The sequence below is a fragment of the Bos taurus genome, chromosome 4 (genome assembly GCF_002263795.3).
Source record: "Bos taurus isolate L1 Dominette 01449 registration number 42190680 breed Hereford chromosome 4, ARS-UCD2.0, whole genome shotgun sequence".
Taxonomy (NCBI): domain Eukaryota; kingdom Metazoa; phylum Chordata; class Mammalia; order Artiodactyla; family Bovidae; genus Bos; species Bos taurus.
In genome coordinates this window covers 74,352,568-74,369,819 of record NC_037331.1, presented here as the reverse complement: position 1 = coordinate 74,369,819, position 17,252 = coordinate 74,352,568, and the positions used below count along the sequence as shown (strand labels likewise).

General features: G+C 38.7%; 1 protein-coding gene across 3 annotated transcripts; it reads right to left on the bottom strand.

Annotated features, from left to right (window-relative positions):
• Positions 1 to 1,387: 1,387 nt before the first annotated feature.
• STEAP1 (STEAP family member 1) lies at positions 1,388 to 14,271 on the bottom strand. 3 transcript variants are annotated; one of them, XM_005205566.5, is made up of 5 exons: positions 14,183 to 14,269; positions 8,286 to 8,401; positions 5,459 to 5,971; positions 4,491 to 4,655; positions 1,388 to 1,749 (listed from the first exon to the last, which is right to left on the bottom strand). In XM_005205566.5, the coding sequence occupies exons 2-5, from the start codon at positions 8,367 to 8,369 to the stop codon at positions 1,492 to 1,494; spliced, it is 1,020 nt and encodes a 339-aa protein (XP_005205623.1). In that variant the 5' UTR covers positions 8,370 to 8,401; positions 14,183 to 14,269; the 3' UTR covers positions 1,388 to 1,491. The 3 variants fall into 3 exon arrangements, with proteins under 3 accessions (XP_005205623.1, XP_010802652.1, NP_001192735.1); XM_010804350.4 differs by lacking the exon at positions 8,286 to 8,401 and having other exon boundaries at positions 14,183 to 14,271; NM_001205806.2 differs by lacking the exon at positions 14,183 to 14,269 and having other exon boundaries at positions 1,393 to 1,749.
• Between the last annotated feature and the right edge of the window lie 2,981 nt (positions 14,272 to 17,252).

Genomic DNA, 17,252 nt, shown 5'->3' with positions numbered 1-17,252 from the left:
AATAGTTTTCAATATGGAGTTGTATTGACAACACTTTGGCCAATGTATTAAAGTTAAACTGAGTTTTACCTAACTCAAATGTATAAATTTACCTTTGAATTTACCTTATTTCCTGGAAAGCCTGAGTTTTATTTTGCCTGGGTGTGTATCTGAACTTATTCTGCTGCTTTACTTGTATATTTATAATCCATGTGTTTTTTTGAGATAGGTGTCATATGAATAACATCCAGTTACAGGAAAAGAAGGTTCTTTAACAACAATCATAAACACTGGATATACTTGTGTGGTAGATTTAGATAACTTTTTTTTTAAAAATTGAGGTGTAGTTGATTTATAATGTTAATTGCTGCTGTACAGCAACATATTCAGTTATACAAATATATACATTCTTCTTTAAAAACATTCTTTTTCCTTATGGTTTATCATAGGATATTGAATATAGTTCTGTGCTATAGAGTAGGACCTTGTTTATTCATTATGTATATAAAAACTTACATCTTTTAATCCCAATCTCCCACTTCATCCTTCCCTCAACTCTCTCCCACTTGGCAACTACCAGTCTGTTCTCTATGTCCGAGTCTGTTTCATAGATAGGTTTATTTGTGTCATAATTTAGATTCTACATACAAGTGATATGATATGATACTTGTCTTTCTCTTTCTGACTTACTTCACTTAGTATGATAATCTCTAGTTGTATCCATGTTGCTGCAAATGGTACTACTTTTTTTATGGCTGAGTAGTATTCCATTATATGTAAGTACCATATCGTCTTATCCATTCATCTGTCAATGGATATTTAGGTTATTGCTACTGTGAATAGTGCGGCAATTAATACTGTGGTGCATGTACCTTTTTGAGTTATAGTTTTATCTGGATATATGTCCAGGAATGGGATTGCTGGGTAATATGGTAATTCTATTATTAGTTTTCTGAGGAACCTCAATATTATTTATCACAGTGGCTGCACCAACTTACATTCCCACCAACAGTGGAGGAGGGTTCCCTTTTCTCCACACCCTCTCCAGCTTTTGTTATTTGTAGAGGTTTTAATGACAGACATTCTGACTGGTGTCAGGTGGTACCTCATTGTAATTTTGATTTGCATCTCTCATAATTGGTGATGTTGAGCATCATTTCATGTGCCTATTGGCCATCAGATAGTATCTTTTTTCATGGCTCATGATAACTTTTAAGGAGTATCAGGGACTGATATTTTAAGGCCTTTTATTATTTATAATGTTATGTAGTCTGATAAATCAGATGTGATTATTTTGTTATGCTCAGCTTTGCTGAACATATGGAATGTGCTAAAGATTAATTTCTCACTTTGAATCAAATCTGAAAGGAAATACACACATTACAAACATCACCCATAAACAAAGAGATATGTTAAGATCCTCAAGTGGTCATTTTATTAAACAAATACAAATTTGAAATGTTTATGATAAAATATATCGATATTGGACAAAAATGTGTATAAACAGCAATTCTACAACTGAGAAGACATCTCAGTTTTATTAATTTTGGTGACATCTTCCCAACCATGTCTAATCTTCAGTATCTTCTTCCTCAAGCACGGCAGGAGTAGTATGACTTTGCATATCAGGACAACAATTGGAAGGAAAACAGCTATCATAAAAGTTGGAGGTGTATGCCATATAAATTGTTTTATATCTACCCATTTATTCCAGGCAAAAATCAATGCATGTATTGTACCCAGCAGAAGGGAAACAATTCCTAGCTTGCTCTGCAAAAGAGAAAAAGAATTATCTTGGTGAGAATGGTTCATTAAGAGTTTATTTCATCCTATATCATCTAGATCTGTTATGTTGCTTAGACATTCTTCCATTCATCTGTTATTATCCACTCATCTTTTTCCACTCTTTCTACATGTGGGTAATGCCTTTGTCTCCAGGCTATTTGAGAAAATTCACAACCATTCTCCTTTTGGTCTCAGATAATCAGTAACACTGTCCTCTCCTTCTCCATACCTTGTTTTTCTCTCTTATGATATTTATTTTATGATGCTCTATCCCCTGTGTATTTGCCTTAATTCTGCTTAACAAGAGACATCTAAACTCAGAAACTCTGTCTTATCATCACAGGATCCCTGTAGAATCAACACAATGATTTGCACATTTTAGGTTCTCAATAAATATTTGTAGGTTGACTGAAGATCAGTGCAAAATCAGCTTGGTACTAGTGATCTTTGTCAATTATAAAGGCAACTAAAGTGATTCAGTTTGAGCAAACCCCAAGAGATGATGAGGGACAGGGAAGCCTGGCAGGCTGCAGTATATGGGGTCATGAAGAGTCAGACATCACTTGGCTACTGAACAACAACAACAAAGTTATTGACGGTGATTTTGGTATATTCATACTAAAGTGAATGATCTTGGCCTTTGTTTAAAAAATCAAACATTTTTGATAAAGTGGAAAAACACTAACAATTATCTCAGTGTTTGAACAAAAGAGAGATATGTAGACGTAGACGTGAAGAAAAATTTTAGCTTGCACTAGGATACTTGGCACCATCCAGACAAAGTTTTAAAAATAATTGTTCACCTATGTAGTTTCATGGCATTCTGACAATAGTTCTTCTAGATATCTTTTGACTTCTATTCACTTTATGGGAAATATTCACTAGACTGCTAGAATGAATCCAACTCACAATTATTCAGCAGTGAATAAGCCCCAGTGAATACAATCAAATAGCTAAGTTTATGTTTTTAGATATAAATGTCCAAGGTAAATCATAGAGTAATCAGTTCTTGGATTGTTAATGAAAAGTTTCTAGGTTATTAATTAAAAATTATATGTAGTTGGTTGGAGATTAATTTACCAAATTTGTATTGTGTACATATTATGGGCTAGGTCAGAGAAGGCAATGGCACCCCACTCCAGTACTCTCGCCTGGGAAAATCCTGTGGACGGAGGAGCCTGGTAGGCTGCAGTCCATGGGGTCCCTAAGAGTCGGATACGACTGAGCGACTTCACTTTCACTTTTCACTTTCATGCATTGGAGGAGGAAATGGCAACCCACTCCAGTGTTCTTGCCTGGAGAATCCCAGGGACGGGGGAGTCTGGTGGCCTGCCGTCTATGGGGTCGCACAGAGTCGGACACAACTGAAGCGACCTAGCAGCAGCAGCAGCAGTATGGGCTACGTGTTGTACCTTGAGTGGAATGGGATGGGTTGTCTAGACATAGTGCTTGACTTTATCATTAAATATGTAAAGTGACGCACAGCATATGTGTGACAGGCAGAGCAGTGTAAGAAGAAAGTTATTTAATGAGGAATAGACTTTTGGCTAATATTTAATGGCTATCAAGCTAAACCAACAAAATCAGCAATTATTGTGCTTGGAAAACATGGCACCATATCTAAACCACATTTGAATAATTCAGAGGGAGACATTCTTTCCAGCTTAATCAGATGATTAAAGTGTCTGTTGGAGTATATGCATGGATGTGTAGAAAGGACAGTGAGGATTAGCTGACTTTGTGAGATTTCTAAAGATGTCCACTCATAAAAGATAGAACACTGTGGTTTAGCATCTTGGCAGTGCTTAGGACTGAATTAAGCTCAGCCTTTTGAATATTGTGACATGGATCCCCTTGTGATTTCTGGCACATTGTTCTTTTTAGGGTATAATCTACCACTAGCAAGTTAACCTTGGTGAATTTGAGATAATTTTGAATTCCAAGAATATTGAGAAACTTCAAGTGAGTAAGTTACAAAAAAACTAACTTGGAAAAAGAAGCCTTTAAAATAAGATACTAAAATAGATAAAATTCCATAGTTTGGTAGATAAAATGCCATAGTTCAAGGAGGATAGTACAAAGCCATGTAACTTAAAAGGCATGAATAAAGTCAGAGACAGACAAATTTTTTTTCTTTCTATCTTTGGAGAACTAAGTAAACAATATTGAATTTCTAAAACATCAAATTTGTTGTTATTAAACAGATAGCAAATGGTCTAATGAGTTTCAAATGTTAGAAATAATATTTTTCTTTGAGCAATGCCTTTTGTATGTGTCTAAAAAACATTTCCCGTATTTATAAGCAAGAGGGAAAATGACAGAAGAGCACATTTTTAATTGGAACAAGTATGAGATCTTCGTTATTGGAAAACCATGTTATTTTTTATGGGTTAAAGTCTATATTCGTGCATGCCAAGTCACTTCAGTCATGTCCGACTCTTTGCTACCCTATGGACTGTAGCCTGCTAGGCTCCTCTATCCATGGGATTCTCCAGGCAAGAATACTGGAGTGGATTGCCATGCCCTCCTCCAGGGGATCTTCCCAACCCAGGGATCGACCAAGATTGAACCTGGTCTCTTATGTCTCCTTGTCATTGGCAGGCAGGCTCTTTACCACTAGCACCACCTGGGAAGCCCATATACTAAAGTCTATACACTTGATGACAGTATAAGCACAAAAAGATTTACCTTGCTGAGGAGTCAGAGTTATTTTGTATATAATTTACCTGAATATAGTGAAATTCTCTCCATGTCAGAGAATCACTCACAGATGGAATAGATGTCACAGCCAATAGAGCTAGTATTGCAAGTGCCACGATTCCCAGTGATACATAAATTTCCATTCTCCAAACATCATGTTCAATCCAGGCATTTTCGTTATTTTGTTGGACCTAACAGAGGATGAAAAGAGGAAGGAAAAATATGCAAACAGCATTTGTTTCCAGTGTAAGAACCTCCTTCCATGCTCCCTCTACTGTGGAGGACCTGATAACTAGCTGTGCTTAGTTGCTCAGTCATGTCCGACTGTTTTCAACCTCAAGGATTGTAGCCCACTAGGCTCCTCTGTCCCTGGGGATTTTCCAGGCAAGAATACTGGAGTGGGTTGCCACGCCCTCCTTCAGGGGATCTTCCCAACCCAGGGATTGAAACCAGGTCTCCCGAGTTGCAGGCGGATTCTTTACCGTCTGAGCCATCAGGGAAGCCCCCTGATAACTAGGGGCTTCCACAAATTTATGACGGTATTTTCTGCATTTCTCTAAGAGAAATGACATAGGCGCTATTAACCTCCTTCCTTGAATGCAACATTTATATAATCTGTTTTATTAATTTATATAATAGCTAATGGTTAGAATTGTCATATGTGGTAAAGAAGCAGAAAATACTAAGAGTTAGCATTAAAAATAAACCTTCTGAGGGTGGTAGAAGATTGAAATGTGGCTCTGTCCATGAACAAAACACTTATTTGTGTTGTTAAAGTTGTAGCTTACTATTTTCAGCTTAAAAAACATTCCTCATGTAGAATTATACAACCAAGCCTAGTAAAGAGTTATAAAAAAATTTTTTTTTAGAACAGAATACTTTCCCAACACAGGGTTTCAATAGAGGTTTGGGGGTACTGATATTAAAATAAGAAAGAGTTGATTTGTTAGGAGACTTAGACTTTTTAGTTTAATGGTCAGCCATGTCATCCTACCTGTTGATATGCCCAGTTCAGCAACCTATATCTGTAGGATCGCCTCATCGGATAGGATAAACTGTAAATTGCATGTAGTACAGCAAAAAAGAAACTGAGAAGACCAAACTGCTTTCTTGTTACCATCCACCTATCCAACCAGTGCGGAAATTTCTTATACTTAGTTCCATTATGAAGCTGCACAACTGCTGCTATCACACCTGGCAAATAAACCAGTGCCAAGAGGGTGATGGAAACCATTGGCAAGACTTTGTTGATGACCAGGATTGGAATTTTATAAAAATACTGTTGATGGGAAGTCACAAAAGGGTGAATTATTTCCCTCACAAGAGTGTAGAGAAAAGTCAGAGATGATACAATAGCGGCTATTTTAATTGGCAAGCGCCACTTTGGAAAGAGTTTCTGTTTTTGCTGAAGCTCTGGGGGGCAATCAAATTCATCAAAATGGGTTGTTTGGTGCAAGTGCAAAAGCACATGTCTTTTCAGCATGCCGATCTCTTCTGAGTCTTTATTCTACAAAGGAAAGAAAATAAACATCTTAAAATTGAACAAAACAATGGGATGTCTCTCAAACTAATTACTTACTGTTCATTGTGCTTATCAGTAAAAAAGGACATTTAGAACCCTACTTTCGGATACTGATTAACTGAAGATGGCATACACTACGTGGCAATGATCAAAGGTGCACTTAGATATCCTATCTTTGTTGGCTGCTGCTAAGTAGCTTCAATCGTGTCCGACTCTGTGTGATCCCATAGACGGCAGCCCACCAGGCTCCTCTGTCCCTGGGATTCTCCAGGCAAGAACACTGGAGTGGGTTGCCATTTCCTTCTCCAATGCATGCATGCATGCTAGGTCCCTTCAGTTGTGTCCAACTCTGTGCGACCCTATGGACAGCAGCCCACCAGGCTCCTCTACCCACAGGATTCTCTAGGCAAGAATAGTGGAGTGGGTTGCCATTTCCTTCTCTTTGTTGGGGTTCTCCATAATTTATGTTACTCATTTTTCTTTAAGTCAGAAGAAATATATGCTTCAGATACATTCACTAGATCTCAGACCACTGTGTTTCTATCTTAAAAGCATAAAAGAATGAAATAATGCAATTGGGAAACAAAAACCAAAAAACTAAAAAAAAAAAAAATCCAGTAATCCTTGGTAAAAATAATAACACTTATAAATTATCATAGTCGTATTTGTTTTATAATTCTTTTGGACAACTCTTTGTGAAGATCTGAAGAATGAATTCTTTATTCATTCAAGTACAAAGGGCCAGGAATAATGCAGTCGTTACTATTAGACAAAAACATGTAATTTGCATCATGTAGTCTTTTTAAAAAATTAATTATTATCGGAGTACAGTTGATTTACAATGTTGTGTTAGTCTCTGCTGTACAGCAAAGTGAATCAGTTATACGTATACATATATCCACTCTCTTTTAGATTCTTTCCCCAGATAGGTCATTACAGACTATTGAGTAGAGTTCTCTATGCTGTACAGTAGGTTTTAATTAATTATCTATTTTATATTTGGTAGTGTGTATATGTCAAGCCCAGTCTCCCAATTTCTCTCTCTCCCCCATCCCATAGACTTATAGTCACAAAATATTTCATTTGTATAAATACTAACAGATAAATTGTTAAATGGTACAAAGACTATGTAAGGAGTTAAATCCCACAGGGATGATCTATTTCCTGAGAAAGTTATATTTCTTTACCCAGTTGCATTTATAGGTAGTCAATGATTCAAAAATTTGCATTGAGAAGTTTGTCACTTCCACAACTGACTGATATAGCAGCAAATTAAAAAAAAATAGGAACTTATATCAGGGTTTCATATTGTGTTACTTTATGAATAAATTTCTCACTCAATATGTTATTTCTAATTTCTTATAGCTCTATATGCAGACCTATAACATTTTAATGCTCAAAATGATAGTGATTATCTTATTTCCTCACGTTCTGCAGAGTAACTTTAATTCACATAGTTCTGTATCATTTTTCGTGTTTAAAAATGACCTCTTGACCTTTGACTTTTACTTTCAGTAATAAATCACTGCTACATCCAGTAATTTTTCCAATTACTTCATTTAGAAGGGAGCTGAGCATAATATAGATTTTGCCATCTCTGCATTTAAAATAGTCCACTGAGATCAATTTTCTGGTTAAGGGTGAAGAATTATGGGACAGCAAGCAAGACAGTTCACTCGAAAAATGAAAATGATTTTATGTACATTTTAAACAGTATCTACTTGTACTACTTAATTTTTTCTATTAAGATAACTAAGATAAAATAAATACTTTCTGTTAAAATTGTAGTTGATATCAGTTGGGAAGGTAAAAAGTTTGGAACCAATATTTTCCACCACTCATTAAGTCAGATAAGTTAATAAAAAGCATTTAATCTTGATGTGGGGTAAAAGTGTGACAGATGATTCTTATTCCAAAATTGAATTTATTTGGTTAAATAGTGAATCGTCAATTAACTTGATGATCTCTTGGTAAGATGCCATGTGCCTATGAAAAAGCACATTTGCGAAACTACTGTTATATGGGCAGTGATGACTTGTTCAAAAACCTTAGACCCACAGAATGTTAGAAAGAATTGGAAGGGCCTTGGAGCTGATCTGGATTTTCAGCGACTTATTCAAGGTTATTTGGCTAAGTTCATGACCATCAAGGTACAACTTCTCTTATAGCCCACAGTGCCCTTTACCCATCACAATATCAGTACCAGGAATCAGAGCAAAGGGTGAAAATCACTTTTTTATAACATTAGGAGATACTGAACAACATTTGAATTATTTATAGATTTTAATTATTATTTTACCAAATAATCATCTTCTTCTAGATTTCTCCTAGGCTTCATTTTCCAAAGTTCTTCTTGGTTTGTGATGTCTTGTCTGCTCTCCATTTAATTCTATAAAATAGTATGGCTTCAGCCACCTATAAAAATAAAAATTACTGTCTTCATGTCTATGCTATTTATGATATTAATGTTTGATAGGGAAATATGAAAAATTAACTCATATGAGGGCTAGTGTGAGAAAATACAGTTTAAAATACAGTGACTGACTCATTTAACCTCACATTATAATCTGTAAAAATTCAAACAAGTGCTCTTGTGTCAATAGTGAGTGTATTTCTTTGTCCAGCTATCAGTGCAATGAATGACCCAAGTATCTATATGGAATTCAAAGAGTCAGATGTTGCCTTTTATTTTAGGAGACTTTAACTTCAGGTGTTCATTTGGAGGAAAGTCAACTCCCCTCAAAGATAAATAGAATTGGGAATGCAGTTTTTCAAGAGTAACAATATTGTCAGTGACAGAGTTCGATGCTATAAGATTATACTTCAGGAAGCTGTGTTTTAATAGACTTTTGGGGTTGACACGAATGTGAAACAATAGTGAAATGATTTTATGGGGATATGTATGCTTAGTTTCAGAAAACAAACAGAATAGACAGTCTAGTAAGGTGAATCCTAATAGCACCATGAAGGACTGAAATGTTCTATATTCAGTGTGCCATTTTCCCATCAGAGTTACAGACGTGGTTTTGTTGGTAAGACATGCATTTCTAGTATTTTTCCAGTGGGGTTGTTGAGATGTATTCAGTCACTGACATGCGCACTCTCCTGGTTAGCCCTAAGGAAATTATTTTGTCACACTTCCTACCAGATAAAAGATGCCTAATGAATTATGGACAGAGGTTTGTGACACTGTACAGGAGACAGGGATCAAGACCATCCCCAAGAAAAAGAAATGCAAAAAAGCAAAATAGCTATCTGAGGAGGCCTTACAGATAGCTGTGAAAAGAAGAGAAGTGAAAAGCAAAGGAGAAAAGGAAAGATATACCCATTTGAATGCAGAGTTCCAAAGAATAGCAAGGAGAGATAAGAAAGCCTTCCTCAGCGATCAGTGCAAAGAAATAGAGGAAAATAATAGAATGGGAAAGACTAGAGATCTCTTGAAGAAAATTAGAGATACCAAGGGAACATTTCATGCAAAGATGGGCTCAATAAAGAACAGGAATGGTATGGATCTAACAGAAGCAGAGGTATTAAGAAGAGGTGGCAAGAATACACAGAAGAACTGTACAAAAAAGATCTTCATGACCCAGATAATCACGATGGTGTGATCACTCACCTAGAGCCAGACATCCTAGAACGTGAAGTAAAATGGGCCTTAGGAAGCATCATTATGAACAAGCTAGTGGAGGTGATGGAATTCCAGTTGAGCGATTTCAAATCCTAAAAGATGATGCTGTGAAAGTGCTGCACTCAATATGCCAGCAAATTTGGAGAACTCAGCAGTGGCCACAGGACTGGCAAAGGTCAGTTTTCATTCCAATCCCAAAGAAAGGCAATGCCAAAGAATGCTCAAACTAACTGCACAATTGCACTCATCTCACATACTAGTAGAGTAATGCTCAAAATTCTCCAGGCCAGACTTCAATAATACGTGAACTGTGAACTTCCAGATGTTCAAGCTGGATTTAGAAAAGGCAGAGGAACCAGAGATCAAATTGCCAACATCCACTGGATCATGGAAAAAGCAAGAGAGTTCCAGAAAAACATCTATTTCTGCTTTATTGACTATGCCAAAGACTTTGACTGTGTGGACCACAGCAAACGCTGGAATATTCTGAAAGAGATGGGAATACCAGACCACCTGATCTGCCTCTTGAGAAATCTGTATGCAGGTCAGGAAGCAACAGCTAGAACTGGACGTGGAACTACAGACTGGTTCCAAATCAGGAAAGGAGTATGTCAAGGCTGTATATTGTCACCCTGCTTGTTTAACTTACATGCATAGTACATCAGGAGAAATGCCAGGCTGGATGAAGCACCAACTGGAATCAAGATTGCCAGGAGAAATATCAATAACCTCAGATATGCAGATGACACCACCCATATGGCAGAAGGTGGAGAAGAACTAAAGAAACTCTTGATGAAAGTGAAAGAGAAGAGTGAAAAAGTTAGCTTAAAGGTCAACATTCAGAAATCTAAGATCATGGCATCGGTCCCATCACTTCATGGCAAATAGATGGGGAAACAGTGGAAAGAATGGCAGACTTTATTTTTTGGGGGGCTCCAAAATCACTGCAGATGGTGACTGCAGCCATGAATTTAAAGGACTCTTACTCCTTGGAAGGAAAGTTATAACCAACCTAGATAGCATATTAAAAAGCAGAGACATTACTTTGCCAACAAAGGTCTGTCTTGTCAAGGCTATGGTTTTTCCTGTGGTCATGTATGGATGTGAGAGTTGGACTGTGAAGAAAGCTGAGTGCCAAAGAATTGATGCTTTTGAACTGTGGTGTTGGAGAAACTCTTGAGAGTCCCTTGGACTGCAAGGAGATCAAACCAGCCCATCCTAAAGGAAATCAGTCCTGAATATTCATTGGAAGGACTGATGTTGAAGCTGAAACTCCAATACTTTGGCCACCTGATGCGAAGAACTGACTCATTTGAAAAGACCCTGATGCTGGGAAAGATTGAAGGCAGGAGGAGAAGGGGAGGACAGAGGATGAGATGGTTGAATGGTAGCATCGACTCAATGGACATGAGTTTGAGTAAACTCCAGGAGTTAGTGATGGACAGGGAGGCCTGGCGTGCTGCAGCCCATGGGGTCTGAACTGAACTGAACTTTCTTTAACACCCTTCACAGATCCTCACCTGGGCTTGGTGTAACATTTTTTAGGAAAGGGAAACATATGATGTCACAATATTATTCACTGTTTTATTAGTTCTAAATTTATTTCCATAGGAATACATCACCAATTTGTCCATTATGAAATTCAATAAGAAAACAGATTATCTATACAACCATTTGACTGATAGAAACATTCCAAGTGTTTCTGAATTTTGTTTTTGTTGTTTAGTCGCTAAATCATGGCTGACTCTTTTGTGACTCCATGGACTACAGCCTTCTAGGCTCAGCTGTTCATGGGATTTTAGACCACTTGTCATACTTTATTAAGTGGAAAGTTGTTTCCAGTAGTTTAAAACACATCAAAACATTCTCCAACTTAAAATAATTATTTGTTTTTAATTTTTAGCTGTGCTGGGCAGCATGTGGGATCTTAGTTCCCAACCAGGGATCAAACTTGCATGCCCTGTATTGGAAACACAGAGTCTTCACCACTGGACCACGGCGTGGCGGGGGGCGGGGGTGGGGGGGGGGCAGTCCCCGTTCTCCAACTTTTAGAGGTTTGAGCTTCACAAAGAATAAAGTGGAGCCATCTTTACATAATGCCAACATGTGCCTTTGTTGAAGTGCTCTGAGAACATTTTCCATCTGTTGCTTGTTTCAAAATTTCACAATATTCATGATAAAATTATTTGTTTTGGTCTACCCACATTTTTTTCCCACTTATTTTTATGATCTAAAACACATCTCCTATCCAAAGAAATGCCCTCTTTTGGCCACAGATATGGGCATGTGACTCAGTCTTGACTAATGACAGTTCTCTATTCTGTTCATCACACTGATTATTCGGGAGATGGTACACATCTCTATTTGAGCCAAATAGAGTCCTTCTCTGATATATTTATATTTGAAAGTGGAAGATAAATACAAAATGTCTTTAACATTTTGTTATATTGGGATGATACAAGCCTCCATGCCTTCTTCTGCATGCTGAAAGGAGGAAGGTGTCTTCAACAGGACAGAAGCAAGCCAACACACAGGAGCCTAGGCAACAAATGAGGACAGACACAGAAGAGACCTGGCATATTCAAGTATATAGAGTCTCTGAAACCAGATCCTGAATTTTTTGGTTACACAAGCCAATATATTACCTATTTTGCTTGTTAGTTTGAGTTGGGTGTGTATCACTGGCAGTTGAAAGAGTTTCGAGTACAGCATATGCCAATCGTCAAGTATCTATGAATGCAAACCTATGACTGACAATAAGCAGGAAAAGGAGAAAAGAGATTTCATGTCTGCTCTGGAGCAGTTTATAATCTATTTCCTTAAGAAGTATTATTCCAAATCATTTGGTGATCTAACCAACATTATTATTGTGGTAATTTGGGAGTTTGCATGTGACTAGGAATACAAGTTCTATCTATTGTAATCAAAGACAAATAATTCACTATGTTTAGAAGATGTTTTAACTGTAAGTTTCAGGATGGTAAAGATTGTAACATACAAATCTATACTTATTCAATATTAAGTCATTAATCATACTGTGAACAAGGTAGGCAGTGGGAATATAAAGTTAAATGAGATGAAGACTCTGCTTTCAAAAACCTCAAAGTTTAGGAGACAAGGCAGACATTTCAAGAACTGACTACACAGTAGTGCAGTGTATAGGAAAGGAAGACAAAATTTTATGGACAGAAGGAGGCATGAGAAGGGTGAAGGCTTCATCTGGCCCTGGCCCTGGGGCATCTAGCAAGCTGGCAGAATTTGCTGACTGAGGGCCACTGTGTACAGAATCTGGGTGCAAAGCCGGAGTGGCCCTGTGGAGGTATCCAACCATTCATCTGTGTGGTAGGAAGACCATGTGGGAGAGCAAAGGAAAAACCCCAGGCGGCAAGGGCGCTTGTTAACTGTGTCGCCCACAGTCCTCTTTGTGCCCTGAAGCCAAGAAAATATCAGTCAAGTAAAATATGTTGGTTTCCCTCACACAGTAACCAAATGTATAATTTAAGTTCTACAATAAAATTTTTTCATCAACAAAAACAACAGGAAACAGCACAGTATTCAGATGTTAGGAACTCCAGAATTTGATCCATTAAAACCCAAAGTATATTTCTTTCATCTCCATTAAAACCCAAAGCGTATTTCTGATGTGACTGTTCCAGTTTGCTGTAGCCGGACCTGAGGTTCCTGCTAAATATTAACACAGCCCAACTGACTATGTTAATGTCAAAGAATTTAGAATATGAAGAAACTCAATGACTGGGATACATCGTGAGTTTTGTTGCATTTCCAAACCTTCTATCAATATTTTCAACTGCAAACTACCACATTTAACTATGTGAACGGGAAATATTTTTCTTCACTGGGCCGTGTTGTTAGGCATTGCTTCCTCCCTGTGCTTAACATTCTGTGCTAAATGAGCGAACTTTTATTAACAGAAGAAGAAAAAGTTTTTAAACAAAAAAAGAAGAGAGTCGGGAATTTGGAAGTGTTGGTAAATTTTATGTCTACAAACTTCTTCCAGTGGTTTTGACCTCTGACAAATATAAAGCCTTGATTGACTGGAGGGAATTTGAACCCCAACCAGATCCTGAGAGTCAGACTAATGTTCCCAGGACTTAAAATAAAAACTTTCTGTTACAGGAACCCTGAAGACAAGTTGCACGATTTTAAGTGCTGTATACCAATCATTCATCAATGCTATACAAACTCATGACGCTTTTGCCAAGTTGGAAAACTTGCCATCAGAGCTCGACCTTAGGACAAACTTAACAACCCATCATATCCCCTGAGTCCCCAGCGAGAATGTTCTTCTGTGAGTCCCTGTCTGCCAGCCCCTGGACCGGCCTCAATGGAGCTGTGTGTTCTGTGGAGAGTTCGCTGGAAGGCAGCGCGTCCCGAAGCGGCTCACAAGGGGCAAATTGAGCTGTGCTCGCCCACAAGCGCCGCCGCCCGAGTCCTGGGACGGATCGCAACCCGCTACACCCCTCCCGAGGCTAGGAGCCGGCGCCCGGCTTCGCAGGGACACCCAGAGGCAGGGAGCAAGGGGAACCAGAACGATTCAAGGGACTCACCCGCTTCTTGTCGTGACCTGACGGTAAGTTGCGGCCGCAGCGCCAGCCCGGAGGTGCCAGTCAGCCCCACGCGGCGCCCGTGCCTTCAGAGAGCTTGCCTAAGCTCCCGGGGCAGACCCCGCCTCCTTGTCAATTGCCCGTCCAGCGCCACCTGCCGGTGCCCGGCGTTGCCAGGCTCCTACTTTACTGGACAGTCCTGGGAGGTCCCAGAACCCATCTTAGGTTTTTCCCCTACCGAGCCATCCGACCACTCCCGTTTTCCTTTCAGAGAGCCGGGTCCTCTGCCTGAGGTCGACTCCGCCCCCTCTCGATCCTCGATTTTCTTTCCTTTCCTTTTCTTTACCTTCCTTCTCTCCGTCTCTCTCTCCCTTCTTTCTCCTCGCCTTTCTTTAATCTCCCAACTATTGAACATTCATACAGTTCTTTAAAGCAGTGGTTCTCAAACTCTAACTTGAATCGCCCGGCTGTATGCGCCAGCGCCCGCGTACAGGCTCAGTAGCTCAATCGTCTCCAACTCTTTGTGACCCCATGAATTGTAGCCTGCTAGGTTCCTCTATTAGTGGAGTTTTCCAGGTAAGAAAGCTGGAGTGCCATTTCTTTGTCCAAGGATCTTCCCTACCCAGGGATCAAACCCACGTCTCTAGAGTCTCCGGTATTAGCAGGCAGATTCTTTACCACCGAGTCACCTGGGAAGTCGTACATCTCCTGTAGGGCTTATTAAAACACTGGTTTTTGTCCACGCCCACCTTTCCTGGAGAAGGAAATGGCAACCCACTTCAGTGTTCCTGCCTGGAGAATCCCAGGGACGGCGGTGCCTGGTGGGCTGCCGTCTATGGGGTCACACAGAATCGGACACGACTGAAGCGACTTAGCTACCTTTCCTCCTTCCTCTCCCCCTGCTGTTTCTTTTCTTCTTTAGTCGATGTGGGAAGGGGCATGAATTCTCCAGTTCCCAGTAATGCTTAAGCACTCTCAGATCACATTGTGAGATGGACTGCTTTAGAGCTTAGCTAACTTATCTTAAACTTCACAGCAAATTTTTGAAGTGGTTGTAATATACAACTGACAAATCTGAATCCGATTCTCTTTTGCCCTCTAAATTGTTGAAATCTTGTACCCTAAACCGCACAAACCCTGTCCCATAGCTAAATAAACCTTTAAACCCTACATTTACTTCTTCCCTTCCCCACCTCAGATATTCAAGCCACCTTCCCTTACCTTGACCCAATCAAGCACTCCGAGCCTAATGCAGAGTTACCATCACTATTTAAAAGTTTAAGGCTGTAATTAAAATATGACAGTATGGAGAAAGAGCAAATATGAGCCCGGGATTTACTCCTCTTCCGGATAGAGTGTCTCAGACCTGAATTGCAACATTTGAGGATTTGGTGTACAACATCCCCAGAACTAATCTGATTAGTAAAAGGAAAATAAACTCTCAACCACATTTTCCTTGATTGTTCTTTACTCGTACCTAGGGCGCCTAGGGCTGTTCATATTTTACTATGTAATTTTCTGGAGTCATTAACTGTCCACAGGGTGGTGGTAAAACTCTCTGAAGGGTACTGTTACCAAGGACTGACGCCTTGTGGTAGAAATAGAATCTTATAATTTTTATTTGTAGTGAAACTAGAAAATAATCATTTTTTAAAGTTTTAGAAAAAACTATACATGTGTTTGTAGCACAGATTTCAAAAAATTAAGACAAATTGCTAAATGTCTAAGCATTGTTGAATTTTAAAAACAATGGTAGGTCTTAAATCGTCAGACAAAGCAATATGCTTTTATTCTTTAAGATTTGGTAGAACAAAGGGCATTCACTTTTTCATAATTTATTTTTTATGCGATGAGGGCAAGGAAGTTAATATATTAATATAAATTGGCTAATTATAGCAAGGTCCACTTAAAACTGCTTTTCTTTTTTATTAAAACATTTGGCATCAAGCCCCAAATACTTTTGCTTTTAATGATACTAAAATTTTTATTTCCATACTTCTGAAAATTTTTTTATTCAGTTTTTAAATGTACTGAATAAATGTAGTATGTTTCAAAGTAAAATGATTGAAAATGTGAAGTTGTTTACTAATTGATTTGTATAGTTATAAAGGCAACACTATCCTGGATTAAAAAAACATAGTATTAAAGAACTTTGAGCTATTAGGAGTTAATATTACAGACAAAGTTTCTGCAATTTTTTCAGACATATGTTCTGTGACTTGGGTATGAGGTGAAGGGAAAGATTTTTTTTCTTTTATGAGAAATACAAGGCCAAAGCATCTGAAGATGCTCTGAGTCAGCCTGTATAGCACATGCTTTTAAAAATCACTATGATTGTGGAAAACAATGCTATGCTATACAAATGTTGAAAAGCAGTTAGTTTTGGTATGACTTGTGAGCACTAGAGGATTTTAGTATAGGAATTCAACTGTAAGTTACTAAGCAATTTGGATCATTCAGAATATTTTGTAATAAGCTTAAACTCTAGCAAGAAAGGGGCTTAGGTGCTTAGTCACTCAGTCGTGTCTGACTCTTTGCGACCCCATGAACAGTAGCCCACCAGGCTCCTCTGTCCATGGGATTCTCCAGGCAAGAACACTGGAGAGGTTTGCCATTTCCTTCTCCAGATAGCAAGAAAGCATATTAACAAAACAGCTCTTTGATAGGGGATTCTCCAGGTAGGACTACTGGAGTGGGTTGCCATGCCATCCTCCAGGGGATTATCTCAACCCAGGGATCAAATGCAGCTCTCATTCATTGCAGGCAGATTCTTTACTGTCTGAGCCACTAGGGAAGCCCAAGAATACTGGAGTGGGTAGCCTATCCCTTCTGCAGGGGAACTTCCCGACCCAGGAATCCAGCCGGTGTCTCCTGCGTTGCAGGCTGATTTTTTTTTACCTGCTGAGCTACCAGGGAAGCCCCTCCTCAATTGAATATAGGGTCAAATATTAAGTTAGTGATTTCACAATAATATGTCAGGGGGAAAATATAATAATTTAGAATCCAAAAGTACTTTTACTTTGGAACTGCCATTCAAGAAGTAAATGGAGTGCAGTGATGATAGATAAAATAA

Bases quoted from the DNA above. Each gene is read 5' to 3' on its own strand.
- STEAP1 (XM_005205566.5), bottom strand. From the start codon at position 8,369: ATGGAGAGCAGACAAGACATCACAAACCAAGAAGAACTTTGGAAAATG. The intron at 5,972-8,285 runs GTAAAATAATAA...TTTCCTTTGTAG, and splicing joins TAGAAGAAGATGATTATTTG to AATAAAGACTCAGAAGAGAT. The intron at 1,750-4,490 runs GTAAATTATATA...TCTCTTTTGCAG, and splicing joins GAGAATTTCACTATATTCAG to AGCAAGCTAGGAATTGTTTC.